Source organism: Episyrphus balteatus, chromosome 1, assembly GCF_945859705.1.
Source record: "Episyrphus balteatus chromosome 1, idEpiBalt1.1, whole genome shotgun sequence".
NCBI lineage: Eukaryota > Metazoa > Arthropoda > Insecta > Diptera > Syrphidae > Episyrphus > Episyrphus balteatus.
This window is the reverse complement of record NC_079134.1, coordinates 7161330-7186658: the sequence shown is the minus strand read 5'-3', so window position 1 is coordinate 7186658 and position 25329 is coordinate 7161330. Positions and strand designations below refer to the sequence as shown.

The following is a 25329-nucleotide window of genomic DNA, read 5'->3' as shown; positions in this document are numbered from 1 at the left end:
CTAAATCCTGGCAAATCCTCCCCCTTCTACCCTACATATAAATCTACTTCCAAAGTCAAATCAAGGTAAAAGGAGATAGTCCAGTCATTTTAGATTTGGTTGTATTGAGGACTGAGAAATAATTCGCAACTGCAATTCGAACTCAAAATATGAAAGTACACTAGTACAGAAGCAAAACCCCCCATTTTCCACACAAATGTCGGGACGACTTTGGCCGCCATTTTGTTTTGAACAGTTTTGCGAGTATCCCTAATTTTAACTTTGAGATCGATTATTTCAAAAGCTATAAATTTTAATAGCTTGATTTACAAAAACGCATACAATTGTGGCTTTTGAAAAAGGTATCATTCATAACTGTAAGTGGTGCCGTTGTTTTTTTTTTTTAAATTTTTTTTTTTAATTTTATGTTATTTTTTTAGAAAATTGTCCCTCCCGCCTAAACGGAGGGACATAGACCCCCCCCTTCCCGTAGTAAAAAATACTTGTATTGAACCCCTTTTCAAAATACCATTATAAAATTTCCGCGCCACAGTTATCGCACTTTCCCCTCACCCTGTTTTTGCTAATTTTTTTTAATTGATTTTTCGTTTTAGTGAGGTAACGGTAACTCGGACAAAAAAACTTTATATGAGACAAACATAGACAGTTAATAGTTCTTTAAATTTTATAACAACAATTTTTTGATAAAAGTTTAAAAAAAAGTTATGGTGAATATAAAAAAAAAGTGAGCACAGTGTTTTACGAAATTCATTATAATTCCTAAATGGTAGGTTTTAGAGTAAAAAGTTACTTAACATATTTTGTGGGAAATAAAATTTACTACAACTTTGTCTCATAACATTTTTGTCTAACACCAAAACTAGCCGAACTACAAGCGATACTCGCAAAACTGTTCAAAACAAAATGGCGTCCAAAGTCGTCCCTACATTTGTGTGGGAAATGGGGGGTTTTGCTTCTGTACTAGTGTACTTTCATATTTTGAGTTCGAATTGCAGTTGCGAATTATTTCTCAGCAAAAGTATAACTTGACTGGACTAAGAATTATGCATTCGATGGCGTTGCATGTATGTAGTATGTTCATAATTTCATTTGTTCCCTCATAACTTCTGACAAACTTATTATAATTTAATAAATGAAGTATTGTTAAAACCATCTCTCTTGACTGCAAGTTATAGATTAAATGACTAAAATTTAATAGTATAGTTCAGAAGACAGAAAGCCATGAACTTGAAAATAAATTATTTAATGCTTTGAATTTCTGTCAAATTCACTTCTTAATTATTTGCATTTTTGACGTGATAACGTCTTATAAATCGATGAACCATGGCAGCCACCACAAAAAAGTGACGCCATTTTCTCCCGTTCCACTTTCGCACTTTCGCAGTGCGGCAAAAACTTCAATTCATAATTAAAAATAAACTATTAGAGATACGAAAATCTTCTATAGCTTATTTGAAAGATAATAACCTAAAGCTTAATCCAAATGAAGGATTTTTAAAATATCGTCATTTAATAGGGTAAAAAGGGATAAAACAAAACTGCAAAAAATTGGCTATGTTCTAAACGCGACAATGATAAATTCATTGCAAGACTGCATTGAAAAAAATTTCAAAAAAATTTCAAAACTAAGTAATAAATGGTTTTCTAAAACTAAAACATGAGATATACCTTTGACAAAGTAGTGCTTATAGGTAGGAGAAATTTTTTTTTGACAATTTGAAAAACGTCATTCAAAAGATAATAAAAAAAGCAAGGGATCTAATACGAGTTTTTTTTTAAGTGTCTGCGTTTCGAAATATGAATTTTTGAAAAACACCTACTTATTTTGGGGTATTTTCGGGTGAGTTTTTATTTTTCGTAGTTTTCAAAAAATCTCAAACTAATAGAACATGTAGTCTATGACCGTGCGCATATATGTACAAAAAATTGCTATTTTAAAATGATTTCTGACCGAATAACGGAAAAAACAAGCTTTTTTGTGCCAAGTGGTATTTTAAATTTATTATAGGTTGTTATATCAAAAAAATGAATTTTTGGGTGAGGGAAGTGATTTTTCTTTTTTTTCATAAGAAATGATAAATTATTTTAATACTTTTTGCGCATTGTAAAAGTTTTAAAATGTTTTTATCCTTTAGAAGAAATACTTGGCTTTTAAATAGCATATTTTTTTTAGCTTTTGACATATATAGAAATTAATATAATGATAAAATAAAAAAGTTAATTTTTTTAGCTTTTTCTTGTAAATTATGATTGTTTGAAATAAATAAACGCTTCAATTGACTCATTTTAAACAAAAGCAGACAACCTGTTTTCTTACGACGTTATCACGTAAAATCATCGTCCGTAAACCGGCTTTACAGACAATCTCTTTTTTACTACACAAACGCAGTTTGATTTATAACTAATTTGAAATATGTTAAACTACAGTGTGAATTATAAAGATACAGAAAAGTATGAAATGGAAAAAATTAATATTGTTTTTATTTTACTGATTCTTACCGCATTTTTTGTGCATTGGTTTGAATCTCAATTCTACTAGGTAATTGTAAAACAATGATATTTGTCAAAAAACGAACTCCGAATTTGTTTGGTTATAGAATATCTATACCAAACGAGCTTTACTGCGTCTTCAAAGCTCTTAGGACTTTGCAGTTAATTTTAACCTAATATGTATAATAGGGTGGGTCAAAAAAATCGAAATTTTTTTTTTTGATTTGGTACTCCGAAAAATCGATTGCTAGACCCCTCTAGAATATACACACCAAATATGAGCTCTTTATATTAATGGGAAGGTCCTCCGCTTTGCAATTTTCCATTTTTACATCAAGCTTCTACTAAAAAAAAATAATTTTTTTATTAATTGACTTTTTAGCAAATTTCTTTTCATATTCTTGTAGGAAATTGAACGCTCTACAAAAAAGGCCTTATAAACTTTTTTCGTTTATCTAACCGTTGAATAGATATTTGAGGTCCAAAAATCGAGAAAATCTTTAGAAATTCGTTTTTTGTTCTTAATTTTGTAACAAATTAAAAAATTATAATGATCAAACGCGCAAGACATATTCTTGTTGGAAATTGATTGTTCCACAAAAAAGGTCTTAATAACTTTTTTCATTAATCTAACCATTCTAAAGATATTCGAGGTCAAAGTTAAAAAAAAATATAAAAACATTTTATATTTTTAAAAAATTTCTAATTCACTGAAACTTCATTATTTTCAAATTAGCAAGATATATTCTTGTAGGGGCTTAAACGTTCTACAAAAAATTCCTTGGAATGAAATTGATTGCTTTAACCGTTTAGAAGATATTCGTATCCAAACCAATGCTCACTGATTTCAATAGTTTTCTTATGACCCGTATGCATTGCGATTTGGATACGAATATCTTCTAAACGGTTAAAGCAATCAATTTGATGCCAAGGAATTTTTTGTAGAACGTTTAAGCCCCTACAAGAATATATCTTGCTAATTTGAAAATAATGAAGTTTCAGTGAATTAGAAATTTTTTAAAAATATGAAATGTTTTTATATTTTTTTTTAACTTTGACCTCGAATATCTTTAGAATGGTTAGATTAATGAAAAAAGTTATTAAGACCTTTTTTGTGGAACAATCAATTTCCAACAAGAATATGTCTTGCGCGTTTGATCATTATAATTTTTCAATTTGTTACAAAATTAAGAACAAAAAACGAATTTCTAAAGATTTTCTCGATTTTTGGACCTCAAATATCTATTCAACGGTTAGATTAACGAAAAAAGTTTATAAGGCCTTTTTTGTAGAGCGTTCAATTTCCTACAAGAATATGAAAAGAAATTTGCTAAAAAGTCAATTAATAAAAAAATTATTTTTTTTTAGTAGAAGCTTGATGTAAAAATGGAAAATTGCAAAGCGGAGGACCTTCCCATTAATATAAAGAGCTCATATTTGGTGTGTATATTCTAGAGGGGTCTAGCAATCGATTTTTCGGAGTACCAAATCAAAAAAAAAAATTTCGATTTTTTTGACCCACCCTAATGTATAATACATTTTTCAACCCAAAACTATTAATTTTAACCCAAATCTGAATTTTACGGAATTCATTTATTTGATCGTTAAAAAATCCAATTCTATGCTAGGTTTTGTAAAACGTGAAATTTTGTGTATTAATGGAAATACTGGGTTCCGTTTTATTTGTAGTAGATTAACTAAAGAACCTCCACAAAAAGGTGCCTGGTGCTTCTTTGTAGGTACTCCAAAAATAAAAATAAAATTGACATCAAAAAAATGGTTTAGCTTAATATCTTATAGAATTTTGATATTTTGTACCTTTTTTTTGTGTTAAATTGTTGCCAATTAAAATGCTAATTTTTTTCGTAAACGTGAATTAATTATTAACATCAATTAAGTTTTTCTAGACAAAAATATAAATCTAATAAACTATTTTTTGGATCGAACTGCTAATTATTATTTATTAGACATTTAAAGGTTTTAGTGAGAAAACAACATGTATTAAATTGCTACTTGGTAGCTTGCTGAGCTTGAAATAGACTAATAGAGTTGAATCAATTCTTAATTGACTTGCCGTATAAGGAAATAATGTTTACATTCACGGTGGCACCATGTCAAATCACTTAAAATTCTTACTTGATTTGAGAAAATGTTCTCTATTTTTGCGTTTAAAATAATTATAAGTGTAAAAAAAGAAGAAAAAAAGCTTTTAAGGAATTCTACGAAAACACCCACAGTTTTTGAACAATTTACTTGATGCTGTTAATGATACCATCCCTAACTTTATCATTATAAAAGGCTTTCTTTCAATCCTCTTTTTTAATTAACTTTAATTCATTTTAACAAAATTCTGGTGAAACTGATTCTTTTTTCATCTTTTTTAACTCTTAGTCTAGGTTGACGTCAATAGACCCATTATAATTTCTAATCCTAATTCCGCCTGGCTATCATTTTACTGAAATTTAAATGGCTTGCAACAACAAGAAGTAGCAACGCTTTCATCATCACAACATTATTATCCCATGAGTACAAGTCTTTTGTTCACTAATTGATGCATCAAAACAAATTTTCTTGATCTTGTCTTCCATACAACTTATTCGCCTGAAAGTTAACCTCTTTATTATACAAAAAAAAATAAGCCAAATTCATCTTGTGATAAGTGCACTTACTAGCAATTTGCCACAACACAAAAGCGCAACAGTTTCTCTGCCATTATCACACGCTCCTTGTCGTGTTCCGCCCGGTCCCTGATCCCTATGTCACAGTACCGACTTTCAAAGACTGTATTTATTATATCACTTCGCTCTTCTATACCCACTCAGTCTGTCTCCTTTTGTTTACACCTCAGTATGTCCATTCGAGTGCATATTCTATTGTATGCGATTTAATTCCATGTTCTTCCCTGAAAACTAACTTTTTTTTTGTTACTCCTCGGTTGGTATCTCTGGATCATTTCTTCCGAACCGTTGAACCGTCAATCGGTGTTGTAGTAGCTCATCGACAGTGACGTATCTGGTATCTCTGGACTTTTGTACTTGTTGTTGGTTGGCATGGTAGTGCGGCTATGTTCAATAATGTGTACAGCATGGTTGGCTACTATATCTGATTCTATCGTCCTGTTTGTGTGCATTAGATAAGCACCGTTAGAGGGTTTAAATTTGCTTTGCAGTTAGTGAAGCGTTGCGTCGAGTTAGTGGTGTTGCAATGACCTCCACCTCCACCTCTATTTGACTCCTATCCTACACCCGCATTCGCATCGCAATCGATAACACACCAACAACAACAACACTGAGTTGGTGTTATCGGAGGTCTGCATCAGTTTCATGTAGTTCGTTTGTATACAGCAGAAAAACGAAGTAACATCAGGGTCCGATAAATTAGGTGAATATTCTCCATTTCCTGTGGTGTAGAGTTGGTAGCCATGTTAGCTTTGCACCGCAAACAAGTGAATGTGGAACGATTTTGCGCGTCGATAACTGTATAATGCATAATATGTGCAAGTATACTGTTGTAGCATTTTACAAACAAACTTATAGACTTGAGTATATGGAGTATATGCTTTTGAGGCTTGTTATGTGGCAGGGCAAGCAAAAACCAGCAACTGCCGGCAGCATGTTGTTAATCGAAGTAATTGCTTCAGCTAATAGTTTCGTTTTATCAACACCTGTGCTTTAGATGGCATATTTCAACTTTATAGTACGATTGAGCCAACAAAAAAATATTGTTGTTTCTTTGCTTTCTTTTTTTGCACTGAATTCCTTCACATAGTGTAGATTAAAAATGGTCGTGATGAAGCAGTATCAGGTGTTAAAGTAAATGCTTATCGGGTGCTTTGCTTTGTGACTGATTTGGAAACTTGTTCAAAGGTGCGATGATGGGATCTGCCAGATTTGTTAGTTATGCTGGTTTGGATAAAATTATTTGTCCAGTTTGATGGAATGCTTTTAATAAGAAAATATTAATCATTTCACAAAAAAAAAAAAAAAAAACCAGAGCGCAACTAAGTCCTTTTTTATGCAAGTTAAATGAAAGTTTTATTAAGGCTTTTTGTTTAAGGAGAAGATAAAAACTTTTCCAAATAAAAAGTATAAAATATCTTTTTTCATTAATAAAAAATTTATATTTTCAAAAGGTAAAAGAGTCACATAAAGTTTGCTATCGTTTACTGTAACAACGATGAAAATGATTGCCAGTAATTACTTGCATCGCCTTGCTTATGGAAGGTTCAATAGACTGTTTTTTGTAAACGATTTTTGAATTTACTTCATGCTATCTCGATCGATTCTTAATAAGTCCCAAAAAAAATACAGCTTTTAGAGGCCTACCAATTTTTGGCTTGAAATTTGAGCAATAGGTATCTTTAGAATAGTTTTGAAATTTATAGAAACATTTTTTTTTTTTTTAATTTAAAACTTGCTGAAAAAGTGTATAATAATGAACTTAACTTTATTTGATAAGTCTCAATAATTTTCCATTTTAAAAACACCAACTTCTATTTGGAATTTATAACTTATTTATTATAACTTATAAGCTTGGTTTATTATTCGCATTATTTAAATGAACAAAAAAAAAAAAAAATAATAAATTAATGGTAGCGAATAATTCGCGTTAAAGGTTAAGGGGGGAAATCCCTCTGGAAGACAGGTTTTTCAATATTTTTTTTTGGAAAACCGAAAGCATTTATTGAAATTTTTAAAAGTATATGATATTATTGACATTATGAAGTATTGATTTTTTTGAAGTAAGAAAAAAACAAAATGGCGGCTCTACAGCTTTTTGAAGTTGACGCCTTGCGTTTGCGCCGTGCAATGCCCTGGTCCAGAAAAGTATTTATGATCAAAAAAGGAATTTTTTTCCAATAAAATATATTTATACGCATTAGAGAAAATTAGAGACCAAAAAAACTTTTAGGTTCATGCTATGGCCAATAAGTTAACGAGTAATTTGCATTTTATTTCAAGTCGATAGCTTCATTAGTTTTTGAGTTACGTTGCACGGCGCGGAAAAAAACGCGTTTTGAGAAAAATGCGTTTAAAGTTTTCGTTTTCGTACTGAGGTAGGTTCGGAGCGCATAGGTTTCGGGACTATCTAGGGACTTTTGAGGCTTCATTTAAGGCTAAGACCACTGAAAATAGTTCTTCGGTTGATAAGTGAATTTATTACGCAAAAAAAATAATGCAAAAATTAAAAATTCCAGAGGAATTTCCCCCCTTAACAAAAAAAAAAAAAAAAAATGAAATAATTAGAATGTACATATATTGCAATATATTTGTTTAAATATAATTTAAACGAATTTCTTTCTTTTAATCCAAACTTCAACAAAATTAATGCAATAAAAATCGAAATGAACTTAAAAAAAAAACTACTCATCGCATTTGTCATGAAAATGCGAACCAAATAAAAAACAAGAGAACTTAATTTGAAGTTATAGTTGGGCGAAGTGATCTGCATCTGAAGGGTCCAGGGGAAAAACAGCACAAGTCCATTCCAACTCCTTTCGAGAAAAACGCATTTTTAAGTTTTGTTCTCCATACAACTTAGTACTAAAATCCCACAGTTTATTTATTTTTTCAGCAAGGCTTAAATTTTTTGTATAAAAGTAAGGATGCCATCAGATAGTGCTTAGTAAATACCAGTGGCGTACGTTGATTCGTCGGGGCCCCGGGGCAAGACTAAATTTTGGGGCCCCTTTGATATTTGTGGGCCCCTTAGATACAAAAAAAGTACGCATACGCCTTACTTTTTTTTTGTATGGCTTATTTATTTTTAGGTTTATTTTAATGTTTTAATATGTTCGTAATGCACTTTGCTATACTTAAATAAAACTTCAATCTTAAAAGAAGTAAATACTTGTACTAGGGGCCCCCAAAATTAAATATTTAGAGACAATAAAATAAATTTTTATAGCTTAGAATTGATAATTCTGGGGGCCTCTGTTCTGAAGTAATGTGTACACATTTGATTTTCCATCATCAAACATAGTTTATTTCTTTTGGGGCCCCTGAAAAATTATTTTTGGGGCCTCAAAATTAAGTGCTTAGAGGCCCCTAAAATATAATATAATTTTTTTGGAGCCAAGAATTAATAGGTATTGGGGCCTCTGTTCTGATGTAATATTCGGAATGCCACGAATAACGTAATGATTTTATTTTGGGCCCTGATGTATTTATGTTGGGGCCCCTAAATTGATATTTAATTTTCCATTTGATTGTTTTGAACCACTGCAGTAATAGGTTTTGAGGATCCTCAAATATTTGTCATGTCATTAGAAAATTTGATGAATATTTTTGGGCTCCTTAGTAATAGATTTTGGGGCCCTCAAATTAATATTTGATTGGGGCTACTTAAGTAATATTTAGTAATCCATCAACAAATATAATTTAATTTAAAAAACAATTTTTTTTAATTTAATTTTTTTTAAGTCCATTTGGGGCCCTGCAGGACCTTGGCTTGAAGTTGTTTTTGCTTTTTTGGGGCCCCTAATTTATTATTTGTGGTTGCAAAGATTTTTCAAGTTATATTTTTTGATGCCCTAAGATAAAATTATAATTTTTCTATTAAAAAAGCAGTTTATTTTTTTTGGGGCCCCTGGGGTAACCTTTTTATCAAATCAATATATATTGTGTGGCTACCAATGCTTTATACATTACACTCAATGACATAATTTGTCTCCCTTGTATCCGAAGTCATTCAAATACATTTTAATTTACTTCGTCACTCAATTTATGCTAACAGTTTCCTTTTGAAGATGAAAATTTTAAATTTGCTATCTCACTGTTGAAAATTAGGGTGATAAATGCAAGAAAAGCTAAAGTGCTTTTTTTTACGTTGTTTCAAGTTTAATTTAGGTATTGATGTTTCATATTAGTTTTTTGAACGTTAAATCAACATTGACCATATTAAATTTTACGATGCGTTTTTTTTCCCTCAGTGTAGGAATATCGCACATTACCTGATCTCGACACATTTTCCATCTTTGAAATTTGTGTTTTGTTGATTTTCGTTCTTGTAAGAAGGCAAAGTGGAGTGTGACTTTTGAAAAGGGGGATACAAATACTTTTGTCATTTGTCGATTTGTGAGATCAATATGCTGGTTTCATTTAAATTGGGGTAGTTGAATTAAGTTAAAAAAAAAAAAACAACTGAAAATTGAATTCATTCCCTTTTGAAAAGGTACTCCAGAATTCTACTTACCTAGTTGCTAACTTATCGTGACCAGCGCTTGGTTAGAATTGAGCCTTAAACAACAATCTTCTTCAGTCAGCCCTAACCTTTGCCAGATGCTTCTAGTTGATGGAAGCCCTCTTACACTTCTGTGCGCCACCTTTCTCAATTACGCCATTCCTCTTAGTCCAAGAGCTAGTGGCACATTTGACTAAGGTAGCTCTTTTAAGGCTGAAAATTCGTACAGTGGTAGTTTTCAGCATTAGTAAGAAAATCTTGGTCTGGCAGGCCTCAGCGGTGCACATCATATATATATTTGACCTTGAAAGTTTAATTTCCAACTTTTTTTGCCCAAAATTTGACTTTGAAATCGATTATTTCAAAAAGTATTGATTAAAATAACTTGATTTAAAAACTAATATAAAGTGTAATATTCTGCCTTTTGAAAAATGTATCACTCATAACTGTAGGTGTTGCCGTCGTTTTTAAATAATTTTTTTTTTATTTTGAGTTACTTTTTTAGAAAATTGCCCCTCCCTCCTAAACGGGGGGAGATAGACCCCCCTTCCCATAGTAAAAAATGCTTGTATTTAACTCCTCTGCAAGAATCCGTTACTAATTTTCCCCGCCTTAGAAAATTTCATTTGAATTTCACTGCCTTTAAGTAAAGGTTACTTTTTTAGAAAATAAAAAAATAGTACGTATACACCACAGTGACCAAGTAATAATAAGAGAAAATGACACGTTAACACCGTGGTATTTTGGTTGTATTTTAATTATAAGGAAAGAACAAATATTTTAGGTGAAAATGTTATAATAGTCTTTGAACAGCAACAACATCTTGAAGGTGCTACCACCAAGTGTTTATGGCTAGAGTTACAGTACTGTTTCACGGATGCAAATCCGATCATCAGACTCCTTTATTCCATTTGTATGTGGTGCTTAGTCTAGTAATTTTTCATTTAATTTGAAAAACTTTTTCCGTCACACTTGAGTATTGAACCTAATGAACCTAATGAACCTAAGCACCATATAACAAAATGTTATAAGTAAGTTATTTAATAGAATTATGTAAGGCAGTTTTTATAATTACAAATATATTTAATGGGATTTAGTTCAGAAGAATTAGAAAGCCAAATAACAGAGATCTGTAAATAAATTGAAATGAGACAGATTTTCAATTATATTGAATTAATGGAAGACAACTGATATTTAAATTTTTAACCAAAAATATACATTTTTGAAAAGCGCAACTACCATCTACTTAACCCTCTGTAGGCACACCTCTTTTTTGTGACGTGATAGGCACACGGGTGCGAATTTGGTTTATACTTTTTCATGTCGCTAGAACTTTTTTCGGTCACAATATTTTATAAAGAATCAAGTATAAAATTGATGTAGAATATTCCGAGGAATTCGAATATTGTATTCAAAATTCCGAAGAAAAATATTTTCACCCTTATAAAGATACTTTTTTGTGACCACTTTTTTGAATAATTTTTTTTTAATCCAAAAATTATTTTTTTCAAAATTTTATTTTTGATTTATATTTAAAAAAAAGTTAGTTGAAATAAAAAAAGCTTTTAGGAGAAAACCAGATTTAAACTAAAAATAACAATTTTTTAAGAAAACATGCTTAACATGCAGAATAGAACATCTTTGATCCAGGGATCCCAGGTTGAGGGGAAAATCACCATTTTTGCCGATTTTCTTAGACGAAAGGGATAAAATAGGGGACGGGGATAAAAAACGGGAAAAAATATCTAAAAGGGGAAAAATTTAAACTTACAAAAACGTTAGACACAATCTTTGAACAATGGAATCAATTTAAATAAAACTTAATTTCGAAATAAACTATCGTATTCCACGCTAAGTAGTTTTTTTAATTTGCCAGCTCTTCTAAAAACTAGGGTGCTTCCATTTTTTAATTCACTCCTCAAAATATTTCATTAAGGGAATCTGTATTTTTTTGGGTATATCAAACGAAATTTTCAGCCAGCAGCCGCGGCAGTAAAATAAATAAAAGTAAAAAAAATACTTATACATTTTTAAGACATCGTTGTTAAAAAAGCCTGCCTTAATCGGCATAAATACTCTATGATTTACAAAAATACATTAAATATAGAACATAATATCTATTTGTTATTAAATTAGCACTGATATTTTAGATTTACCCTCAAAATTAAATTTATGAAGTAGTTCCATACTTTATAAATTTTATTTTGACTGTTTTGAGTTTGAAAATGATATATGCATTTTTAGCTTCATTTTTGTTAATTGTTTTTATTTACTTATGTCCATTATAAAGTTTTTATTTTTATAAATAAATTAAATACAAAATTAATATGCTTAAAAAAAAGATTTAAGTAAAAAAATTAAAAAAAAAATAAATACTTGCATTTTTTTTTCTGGAAAAAAGGGAATTTTTTTTACGAAAAAGGGGAAAAATGAACGTTTTGGTGTTAAAAAAAGGGGATTTTTATTATTAAATGAATCTTGATGAAACGGTGTCTTGGAACGTTATTGCTGCAGCTACTTGTTGTGAATAACGTTTAGAGGTAAAAAATTGACGATAGCTTTTACTTGCACTAAGTCACCCTGTGTAAATCTATCTAATCTCTATATCTAATCTCAAACCCATATTGAATTCCTAAATCAAACTTGACAGAAAAAAAAAACAAATACATCTCATATTGTACATTATTGCTATAACAAAATGTAACTTGACACTTAAGTAGAGATAACACTCTCAAATTGTATATTCTGAATACAAAAAAAAATGTGTTTATTTCACATCAAGTTGTCAGTTAAAACCATTCATAGTACAAATCGTGCATAAATATTTTCATATAAAGGTCATCGTGTTGATTTTATCTTTTGAAATCTGAAATCTCTTTAGAAAAAAAAAATAAATAAATAAAATGCCTTCAGTTAAATATTACACAGTTTATGCTTAAATTCATAATGAACATCTGTTCAACATCAGTTAATTCCTCTTCACAAAAAAAAAAAAAATCATAAATACTCTCATATTTTGCAAATTTCTTTTGATTTCATATTCATAATACACTCCCTTTATTTTTCTCACACCCATTCTTATTAATTTTAATTAAAAAAACTTCATTAAAATCTCTCGCTGATGTAATCTTTTGCAAAAAACCGAAAGAGAGAAGAAAAAATGAAAAAAATATTCCTATACGCATCATCGCCATCCTTTTTGATATTCAAGAAGCAGATATTTATCTGAAGCCATAACCAACTCAAAGGTCACGTACAAGCAATTCATAGTCTTTCATTGCATTTTCTAGGGCTAAAAATTATACTCGTAATTTGACCTATAAAAGTTTTGAAATAACACAAAACTACACAAGGACATTATAAGTAGACAAGACACCGACACCGTTTTTATAGGTTCGTTAAAAAAAAAATTGGAACTGTGCCATTCGGAGCTATTGGCCAATGTCATCAGGACACATAACCTGCATTGACATTGACATCAGGCTATAATCGAACACCGCATTCGGAGTAGGACAGGAAAAAAAAATATATGAATATTTTAGAACATAAAAAAATGCAATTTTTATAAAATGATAGCTCGAAGGGTTTTTCTGACTTTTTCTTCTCATCGTGACCCAATTTTCGTTCTGTAAAAACAAACCATAGAAGAAAAATAAATTTTATGTCATCGTTCAAAAATGCACAACATCCTTCTTAACAACAATCTTGGCTATGTGTTTAAGCGGGGGGGGGGTACCCTCTGCGTGTGTGTGTGTGTGATGAATATCAAATCGCATGTGTGCTCTCTTAACCCACTTAACGCTTGTATTTACACATACCCGTCGTCGTCGGTCTTCGCTTAGATCCTATTCACAATGGGGTTTTTTGAAATGGGGATATAGGATGCATTCATCATGCAACCGCTGCTGGCTGCTACTGTGTACTGATGGGTATGCTTTATGCATCCTGAACAAGCACAATAAGCCAGCCAAAGAGAACAAAATCCATTTCAATCCAATGCCCTCCCCGCATATTAGTGTGGCAAGGAGGACATATCATGTGGGTAAATACAGTGGTAAAGTGAGATTATATTTGTAGAATGGTTAGGTTCTTTGGATAATTGCAAGAAAAATATAAGTCTCGAAGAATAGATGCTCCACACTGCTGATGGCTGGCGTCATCGTCGGCTGGGGACTAATTCAAGAAGGATACTCTTGTGGAATTCTTAAACACTGTTAATACACATTATGATAGGTGTACCATGTGTGTGTGTGTGTTTGTGTTGAATAAATGGATGTTGGTTAATTGAATGATGCGATGAAGAAAAAAGGGATTGACAAGGATTGGTTAGTACATTTATGATATTTGCTCGAGGGTGTTGATTTGAAAAGTGAATGAATGAAAAGATGTAATGAATGATGGAGGAATGTGGTTTTGTTTTTTTAAATTAAAAATGTCTGTACATATATTCTAAGAAACCCTTCTGATATCAGACAAGGATATACAATTAATTTGTCTTTTGAATCATCTTTGAAAGGAATTTTCGAAACACCGCAATTTCTTTGGTCTCTAAAGAAAATTGAAATAAATCTCATATATTCAGTGCATGTTTTGTTTGTATGGGTCTATCTATTGTAAGTGTTCTACTGAAACTATTTACTTTTTCATAGGAAAAAGAAAAAAACAAAATTGAAAGGATATCTATAGAAAGAAAATTTAGCCTTTAATATAGAAGTGGTTACTTTTACAATGTCTAGAATAATTTCACAACTTGTGTTTCTAACTTAAATCAATAGGATCGTAAGCCTTACACTATCAAGGTTGACCACGCTCCTTGATTTTGGAGATGTGCCTATAATTTTTTATTAAACCTATTTATGGTCTTTTTAAAATTTAAGTAATGGTAAGTTTTTTAGAAAAAAAAAATAAAAAAAGTACGTATACGATACAGTGACTACTTAATAATTTGAGAAAAGGAAACTTATACGTTATGGTTTTTGGTTTAAAATGAAAAATCAATTATTTTAGTAGAATATAATATGTTATACCTAAGTTAGTTAGAGTTAGCCAAGAAAGTTTTCACAATTAAAAATATATGAGAAGAATTAGTATAAGTAAATATTTTTTCTTTGTAAGGGCTTTATTTTCTGGGGGTGATTTATGTATATGAAACTGTTGCTTTTGTTAAAAAAAATGCTAAATATTATTTTGTTTCTCTTTTTCTAGGGGACGATCCTACAGTAAAGACAGCCAACAGAGTTCACAAAGTGATTTGAGTCTTTCTAGTGGATCACCTAAATTACTTGCCAAAACTCCATCAAGTAAGTATCTGTTTAATATGTACATTTTTTATAACAATTTTTTTTAAGAACCCACAAATTATGACTATTCAACTTAAAAAAAAAGAAATTGTCTTTCAACCCTCTGCCGGCACACGGTTGCGAATTTGGCAGGACAAAAATAAAAAGTGGTCACAAATAAGTGTCTATATAAGGGTGAAAATACATTTTTTTGAATTTTGAATACAATATTCGAATTCCTCGGAAAATTCTACATCAATTTCATATATGATTCCCTATAAAATAGTGAGACCGAAAAAAGTTCTATCGACATGAAAAAGTATAAACCAAATTCGCAAAAAAGAGGTGTACCTACAGAGGGTTAACATTTGAATTCAAACAAATCCTAAATTTATTGTTATTGTTATATTATTTTAATGCTTGGAATACTTAAGCTATGATTACACGGTCAACGAAATCGGTCAACGCCTTGACTCTCTGACGTAAAAATGACGTCACAATCTGTCCCAAGAGTCAACGAAAAATGCTGTCATTGCGTTGACGGGTACAATGACACTCGCTTTGACACACATTTTTGGGTCAACGTATTGACTATTTTCGATGACCGTGTAATCTCTCTGTCAATGCCATTGGGACGCGTTAACAGGGTTTTAGGACTGGGTGTCATTGCAATGACCCTGTCCCAGCGTTGACGGGGCAGAATATAATACCGTGTCATTGCTTCAGATTGACACTGTTTTTTGTATAGAAATGTGATGAAAGTTGGATTGGGAACATTTTTTGTAGGGCGATTTTTTGAATGGTGTACCGTTTTAGAGGGAGGGGGTTCTCTTTCACCTTTTTGTTTTTTTTTTTTTTACAAAAAAGACTTTTCGGTATGGCCAAGGCATCCATGTTAGATGCAAAAAATTTTTTTTTTACAAAAAAACAAAAACCATTTGTATATTCTAAGCTACATTTTAAGACCATAACCATTAACATTGGGTGCGGCGTTCCTATGCTATAAGCGTTTGAACGTGGCCGTGTTGATTTTTTTCGATTTTTTAAAAATCAAATGTCGAAACTTTTTTATTTTTTTTTCTAATTTTTCGACAAAACTTTAGTATTTTACATTTATATTCGTTCAACAATTTTATCCGAATTCATTTCAGACTTTTACCTTAAAAGTGCCTACCTCGAAATATTTGCATTTCAATGCAACCATGTCAAACGAATTTTCGTTTAATTTTTCTATGAGAGGTTTTTTCAAATCTCATTTTCTCCGCTTTTTACTTGCTCTATAGGGCATTGGTTTCGTGTAGAAAAAAAAATTTGAAGTTTTAATCAAAACCAACATTACGATAATGGAGAAGATCAAAAAAGTGGTTTTCGTCATGCCGTCCGTCGGTCCGTGCGTCTGTGCGTCTGTGCGTCTGTACGTCCATCTGTACATCGAGCTAGGGCCTAAACGGATCGACGGATTTGCTTGAAACTTGGTACACATGACTTTTACGTAATTCCCTAGGTCCGTTTTTTTTATTTTTTTAATATCTCCTTTCTAACGCATATCTCCCATATAACGTTTTCGAGGTATTGCAAATTTCTCGAAAACGGCTCTAACGATTTTGATTAAATTTTGTGTAGGTAATACTCCCATTGATTCGTACAAAACTGCGTTTTTAGTTTTTCTCAAAAAATGCGGAGAACGGAAATATGGCGTTGCCGTTTTTCAAAAATTAACATATTTTTTAAGTTCATATATTTCATCAAAACATGAGTTAATTTTATTCAAAATTTACAGACATAATTTTGAGGTGTCAAAAATAAAAAAAAAAATTAAAAAAGTTTTTGAAAAAAAATATTTTTTTAAGTTTTTCAAAAAAAAAATTTTAATTTTAATTTTTTTAACTTGCAATTTTTTTTTTGATTTTTTTTTCTCGACACTAAACAAAATCTTAAATTTCCAATAGCTATTTAAGATAACGATACTTTGAATTTTTCTTGACGTCAGAGAGTCAACGCGTTGACCGATTGCGTTGACCGTGTAATCATAGCTTTATGCTTCTGCCTATTTAAATAATTTTTTAAAACTTTTTTAGTTGATTTTTAAGTCATTGTGTTGTTAAACAAGATTTTGAATGGTTTATCATTTTGAAAAATTAATTTTCTTGAGGAAATTTGACTTTTTCATCATTTTGAAAAAAGTTGGTTTATGTTGTACCTAGTTTAAATTAAGTTATCTTGGGGGAAACACATTGATGTTTAAGAACTATTTTCTGCAATTTTTCTTCAAGGCATGGTACTAATACTAAGGAATTTTTAAGTCCCAGTAGCTAACATGTCCTTGTACTTTGAATGTTTTTGTAAAAGGTACTACAAATAAGACAGCCACATGATAAGCTCCAATAAAGCATAAGGGATGAATATTATCTTAATTAAAAAATTAAATTATTGGAAGAAACCTCATAAGAACATTCGAATAAGGATTCAAACTGGCATAAAAATACCATTTTGATGACTTAAAGTTTATTTTTAAAATCTATGTTTTAATTATAAAAAAATCCACCAAAATTATTGGAGAATTTGTAAAAGAAAATTCCATAAATATCTTTTAAGTGCAGTGGTTTTTTTAATGAGAGGTAAAGAAAAGATTTTAATGTTGATAGAACTATAAAAAACTTAATGGTAGAATCTAAGCTTATGTAATATTGCATTAATGTGTTTTTTTTAATACGAGGTCCGATAAAAATTTTTACACAAGTCAGCCATTTTTGTATAGATAATCCTGCGCTTTTAGTACAATAAGTATAAAATTACTAAATTTTTGTTTTTGTTTGCAAGAGGTGAAAAGTTGAAACTCTTTTTCATTCTTCCTGTTAACTGTCAGGTTCAATAACACTTATGAATTGAATTTTTAACCCTGTCATATTTTGAAAGACATGCTGTAGCAACAACTGAAAATTGTTTTCCAAAAAAAAATTTATTCAGGGATTGTCTTATATTACAAATATCATATCGTAAGTACTTTGCGAAGCAATTAAGCTCACGTTACCTTATATGTCTTAGGGATGAAGAGTAATATTTCTTGATAAAACTAAATAAATTCCAAAGTGGAAATACCAGCAAAAAATGAGAAAAATCTATTGTTCTACCTAGTATCGATTGTGTCTTCAAGTACCAACTTACTTTATACTTTTTTCGATAAAGTTGAAGGAATAAAGCAAATCCAAAAACAAAAGCGAAAGTAAAATTTACTCTTATGCAAACATATCCATCTAACCAATCAATCAATCAATCAAAAAGCCTGTTCTCTTCTTCATAACAAAAAGCCTCTGAGCTCTGAACCAAGCACTTGAAACCTGAGGGATGATGGTAATTGATTTGTTTTTTTTTTTTCCTTCCAAACTTTTTGAAACATAAAACAGAAAGTCATTACCATGGTAGTGCCTTACCAAAATAGCAAAACAGGAAAATATTTGCATTTTATTTATTTCTGTATGTGTTTTGGTATATATCATGAAAAATACTCACATAGAAAAAAAAAACTCCTTCAACATAAAATAAACATAAAATTCAACTTTTATAAATATGTGAGCTTACTTTGATTAAATATTTACAAACTTTTTTGTGGCATTCCATTTTAATATACAATTTCATAAAAATAAATAAGAAAAAAAAAATAGAAACTGTAAATGGAAACTGCCTGTTATCGTCGACAGTTTTTGTGTATGCAAATGGCATAGAGAGTCCTGTGTGCTGGAAAATTGTGTCATTTAGAATAAGTGGGTTTTTTTTGTAGATTGTCGAGCAAATATAATAGATTTAATGCAAAATAATGTTGTATATGCTTTCAAGGAGAACTATTTTTGTTGTTGTCGTTTATTTTTATTATTTTTCTTGTAAAGTTAATGCAACAGGGGATGATGGAAAACTTTCAATTTTTTTTTATAACATTTCCTTTACAAAAATAATTCAGAACTTCAAATAAAATAAATTCTTATTTTTCTATTTATTCTATTGAATAAAAAAATCTACTTTAAACACGGTTAGAACCCATCTCGATTAAATAATAATGAAAACCCTTGAGATTTTCCTCATCTAATCAATTATTTACTTTAACATACTATTTTTGTATTGAATAAAATCCAATCATCTTGATCTACAAAGTATTATACTTTCCTTTTGATGCAAATTAATGACCTTAATTGATGATGTCTGAATAATAGATAGATCACAACTTTTGCTTTTGGTTTTGAGTAATAAATTTATTGCAAAACTTCAAAGATAGAAAACTATTTCGAGAGCAATAAATCCATATTTTATTCAGCAACTAATGCGAGTAGAGGAGAGCATGAATTTTTTATTCTCAATTCCTTTGAACTTGAAAAGTCTTTTGGTCTTTAATTTGCACAAATGCTTTGAAATTAAAATTTGATATTAAGTGTGAACTAAATTACTACATAATTTTGATTTTATTTTATATCTTTAGGAGAATGTGTCTATGGCTTCCAATGGGATAATTCAATGTGATATCTATCTGTTAGTTTGAAGTATTTGCATTTTTGAGTTTCAAAATAATTTTTTTCTTAAAAAAAATTTAATTCAAATTAAGAATCTTTGTTACCTTTGGGACGACTAGAAGTGATTGTTAAGGACACAGGTAGACTTTTGCCTGTCGCTAGTCTGAGTTGGCTATGGTAATCTTTGAGTATTTATTTTAAATTTAGGTTATACCAGTTTGGTGCTAAAGGAAATCGGTGACTTTTCGATATAGTTTTCTCCATTGGCTTGTGTTTATTTGGTTTCCTTTTTTTATTTTTGAATTTGAAATTTCAAGCATTTTAAGCTTCGATTCTCTGAGCTGCTAAAGGTTGAGCTATCAGGTGAGCAAAGTGCAGGTTATAGCACTCAGTTGACACTAGTTAAATGCACGTCATCATGTTATAAAAATTTAGCGTTAAATTAGAGTTTTCATATTAAACGGAGAATTTCCTTGAAGAAAGGAGATTTTTTCAACGGCTCCTGCGACTTCGAGAGATCATTGAACGGAAGTTTGACTAGAGTTTCGTTATCCAATGCAGTCCTAAGTGTACTATTAAAAGTTAACTTGCTTATGCAGGAATCATTCCAATATCAGTAACTTTTAAGCCTCTTCAGAATGCTCTTTTGTAGAATTTGTCTGATATTATGGTGAGAGATGTAAAGGGTTAGAAGTATCTAAGCTGAAAATCCTATTATTATAACATTTCTCTGTAAAAGCCACAAAATGTTGGCTTCTTTTGCCATTTCACTGTTTTCAGGAAAACTAAATTTACGACTTCTTCTTGTTCTTCTTCCTTTAATTCGGCACTGTTATCAATCAATCAACTTTCAAGCTTATACTTTTTCGAGGGCAAGACAGTATCAACCAGCGATCTTTTTTACTTGACGGCATTATCTAAACTTTTCATCAGGAGACTATTTAAATCGTCAGTAATAATAATCTGTATTTAAATGTCCTTTTCATCAACCTTAATAGAGTTTATTCATTGCAATAATCTAAATATTACTGGAATTGCTTTCTGCGGGTTTCAGTATCATAGACATTCTATGACTTGTTATATTCTAAAGGGCTAAAGTTTTTCAAGAAAACAGCAACTTCTAGCACTTCCCGTGCTCTTTTGAATGATTTTCTGGCTAGAAGCCAAAAGTTCCTCTTCTTAATGATTGTTTTGACCTGTTCATTTTCTTATTTCTAGATTTGATTTTGAACATATCGCTTATTTTCTTGAACACTGTCATAACTCATAACTGATTTTTCAGAAAATGAGTTGTAAATTAAGTATGGATCTATTTTCGTATGTAAAAAGTTAGTTTTTAAAACAAAACTTGTGCCCCTTCTTCGTCAGTTCTTAAAACTTAGAAATAACTTTCAGCAGGATTAAAGGTCACTTTATTCCGATAACTTCTGCTTTACTAACTCAAAACTCGTTTTTGAGTTTTGTCAGTATTCAAGTAGATGAGTGATATGTATTAAATACTGAAAATGTATTTACAAATTTTGTCCTCGTTATTTTCAAAATGTTACTTTCCGATAACTGAAGACACGATTTTTAATTTAAACTGCAAATCAACTTCCGTTTTTTGTTTGTTCATATAATATACCCTCAGGCGCACAAACTATAGTTTCAAATAGTTTGAGAGACTCTGTCCTATAACAACGATGAATTTGAAAAATCATTGCATACCCTGAGGCAAAATGTGATCAAATATGTTTAAACGATCGCAGCAATAAAATTAATTCTATAAAAAGAAAATCCTAAAACTGGTGTGATTATGTATTTTGGACTTGCTTCCAGCAGTTGCTTTTAGTAAGGTTCATTAAATTTTTCTACAAAAATGTTGCAATGAAAATTCTCCAGCAACATTCAGTTGAATTCGCCGCAACACAAACTCACTTGCAAAACAAGATCAGTCAGCAACATATTTAAGCAGGTGCGCTGTTGGGAATTCCCCAACTTCACTCATTTCAAAAAGCAAACAGAAAACAAAAACAAAACAAAAAGAAAAAATCTCACTCATGATCGGTCACAGTTGCTTGCTCCCATTGTTGTTTGTTGACCGGCAAATATAAAAAAATGTTGCTGGTAGTTTCGAGTGATACGTGATCGTGTTCGGGAGTAACGCCGCGTTTCACCTAAAAAAAACGACGATATAACTTCCTCAAAAATATCCGATATATTGTTTTTGATTTAATAAAATCACAAATCTCAAAAAAATTAGACTTTTGAGATATATTGCACACAACGTGCCTATCAACAAATTTAACACACACAAAAGTTGTCATAGGGGAGCGAGAGTGAAATTAATAAGAAAAAATGAAAAAATCGCTTATAAATTGAATAATTGCCGCGATTATCATTTTGGGAGGATCGGACGGGTTGTTCTAAATAATATGCATCTATCTCGTTAGTGTCCGTGTCCGTTTTTTTTTCGTCTGTCCGTCTCTCAGATTGAGTTTAAATGTGAAATGATAAATGGTGAAGTGTTTATGTTGTGTTAATTTTTAAAATGTTTATTTTATTTTTTTTATATATTTGTTAAATAAATAATGGCACTAAGTTGCCCTAGAATGCTTTACGCAATAATTTTCGAGTTCAAGTCATCTCATAGATAGAGTGACAGTGTGTGAGATCTATACAAGACACACAACGAGGATTAAAAAAAATATACAAACGTGATTTATAGTCGTATAGATACAAGAACAACAAGTTTTGTTGTTTTTTTTTTACAACTTTTTTTTGTACTTTAGTCGGATTTGGAAGGAATTCAAGGAATACCGGATTTTTACTTATATTTTTTTTTTCTTTTTATTTTGTCACAATCCAAGAGTGACTTTACACTAAACTATCCTACCTGTCGATGGAGTAAGCAGGTAAAATAAAAAAAATGTGTTTGTTTCTTTTTTTTTTTCTTCTTCGGCGGCAGATAGAACGAAGCGAAGCGAAAATGTGCTAAATGCTGATTTTGGAATACACAACCATTTTTATAAATAAAAAAAAAATGAATGTTGAATGCGGTTTCGGCAATCGGAATCGAATTAGAATTTTTTTTTTTTTTTTGGTTAACAAACCTCGTCAACTTTGGGTAGAATTTGGTATTGATAGGGGAATAGATTAATTAACAAACAATTCTTGGAGAATATTAATTTTTATTTTGGAATCGTTATGAGGTAAGCAATGACTGCATTTTATGATACAGTGTTGCCACAGTTAGAAAAACAGGTCATTCAAGGTTTTGAAATAGGTTTATAGGTTAATTGGGGAAAGCCTAACATAATGCAATTGGAAACATAAAATGATACTAAACTTGTAATGGTTTTAGTGAATCTTATTTAAAGATTGTCAAAAAAATATGAATAGGAAAAGCTCTTATTAATAAAATGTGTGCTCCCTCCAAATAACCTCATCAATTCTGTAGACATATTAAATCCGGTTACTGTGTTTTGTTTACAGTTCCCTCCAACTTTCAATACTGTTGGCTGTTTCTCGAAATAAGTAGGTCATTAAGAGTAACATAGGAACAATGTTTAGAAAACGATAAACATATTAGAAATTTTAAGGCTAACAGGGACCATCTTTAGATCAAAGTCAAAAGAGCACAAAACTTTAAATTTTGAAAAATTATATTTTTATATTGGGGACATACAAATTTCTGAGGACTCCGAACGGTTAAGATGGTATACTTCTTTGGTTTCTGATTAAAATTTACTACTTCATTCAATTAAGAAAATATAATGTACATAAAGTCATTTAAAAATTCTTCATTCTGAAAAATGGTTTTGTTATTAATTAATAACGTATTGAGAAAGCATTTCGACTGATTAGGCTTTCAATGGCCCCATAGCGAATGATTACAGGACCATCATAGTTTAATTTTGATTTAATCTCAAGACTTAATTGTACCATCATGAAAAAATTTATAAATTTTGCTATCAAGCATAAAACATTTAGAAAGAAGTTTAAGCCACTATTTAGCAACTAAAAACCCTTCTTCTAATATCATAATATAGCTTGTAGTTTAAAGTCCATCAACAACAAACATGTCATTATTTCGATTGAACCGATATTATTTACAAACTCTTAACAACACCAAATTCAAAAAAAAACTTTTCTTAGAAAAACCACGCAAAACTTGTAGTATATCAAACAAAATCACCTTAAAATAGCAAATGGGAAGATTTTTCAAAGAGAATTTCCTTTCCAGGAAACCACCTCAAATCAAAACATCACTCAAAAACACATCCTCTTCTTTTATCGAAAATGTCTATTAGAACAAATCAGGAAGAGAAGATACCGACCGACTCTGTTGGTCTTTGCGTTAACTATTTAACCCACCTGTGACGATAAACATTGTGGTTGGTGTATCTTCCTTATCTTTCCTCCTCCATATCCATACAAATGATATCATTTTGTTATAATAGCAGCTATCCTATGGGAATTAAGTACAAAATACCAGCTGGTTTTCTGCTGGGAAGAGTAATCAAAACAAAGTTAACATTCACACAAACAAACAAACACAAACAAAATATATATGTATGTATGTAAGTAAGTACCACCTCTAATGAACCAACCGCATCTACATCTTCTATCTATCTCATGTGTGCAATCTTAAGTTGATTTTAGTTTAAGATATATAGATACAGACTATGTTTATGTGTATGTTGAGAGACAAATTTGCAACTGGAAACCAAAGTAAGAAGAAGTTTTTTTTTATTAATTTCCCACAGAATGAAAGATTCTCTATTTGATTCTGACGATACTACTTTATGTATGTAAATAAATGGTACACCTATAACCTTACTTTACCAATTCCAACTTTGGATACATTTATTTACTTTGAAGATGAACAGTGGGACAATTTGAATATTTTGTGAACTAAATTCTCAATCTCCCAATTTTTCACAAAATACGACGGCGTTGCTCGATTATATTCAACTCTCTTTTTAATTTCACAACTCAGGTTGTTCATGTTCATTAAAATGTACGTCTACGAAAAGCAACTGAAATCATTTAGAAACTAACAATCTTTTTCTGGGTTTATAATTCACACCCACCTTTTACACAGATTCAGATAATTTATCCATATAACACCATCAGATGAGTTTTATCTTTGAGGTTCGAGATCTTAAAGACCAAGTCCTAGTGCTATAGTTAAAAAAATTATCAAATTATGTATAAAAATTATCGATCGAAACCTTTTTTTAAAGATCATTGCTTTAAGTTTAAATAAGTTCAAATTGCAACTATCAAACAAAAATTTCCTTTTCTTGTACATTTTTCAATCTTCTTTTAATGCAGAAGCTCCGGAATGGATGTTATCCCCTAACCGGATTGACCTTCTCTTATGAAACTAAGCTTTTAAGCTTGTCTTTCCACGGTTTAATTAGAGTTGAACAAACAACTTCTAGCTGGAAGAACGGACTGCAAATTCTAGCAATCCTATGACAATATCACCATTTTGCTTTTTGGTTTATTCGTCCATTTCGTCAAGGGTTTTTTTCGGATGAAGTTCTGCGATTCTGATATTACTCCCATAATACTTTTGATTTTAACTTGATAATTATTCTTCCTTTGAAAATATGGATATGTTGTCAGTGGCTGTTGCCTCGCCCGCAAAAAGTTCTTCAACGACTAGTATTTTTTTTTTGCTGAGCACTTTTGTTGGCAATTCGACACTTCTGCAAGTTGGTATCATAAAGGGTTTCTCCCAAAAAATATTTTTTGGATTCCACCATATACTCTGCAGTACCTAATTTTTGGTGACAACATAGCAATTCTTCTGCAGCATTTTTAATGGTTAAATTAACATTATTTACTAGTGGTATTTTGTAACATCTTTTTGAGGACCTTGTAAGAAA

The 25329-nt window shown here is 30.6% G+C and overlaps 1 protein-coding gene across 1 annotated transcript in view; it reads left to right on the top strand.

Moving 5' to 3' along the window:
* LOC129905555 (mucin-12) overlaps positions 1 to 25329 on the top strand; it is a 312257-nt gene that overhangs the window by 115728 nt on the left and 171200 nt on the right. Inside the window, exon 3 of the mRNA XM_055981045.1 lies at positions 14878 to 14972. Within this exon, the coding sequence (XP_055837020.1) occupies positions 14878 to 14972 (95 nt within the window). The remainder of the gene's footprint in view (positions 1 to 14877; positions 14973 to 25329) is intronic.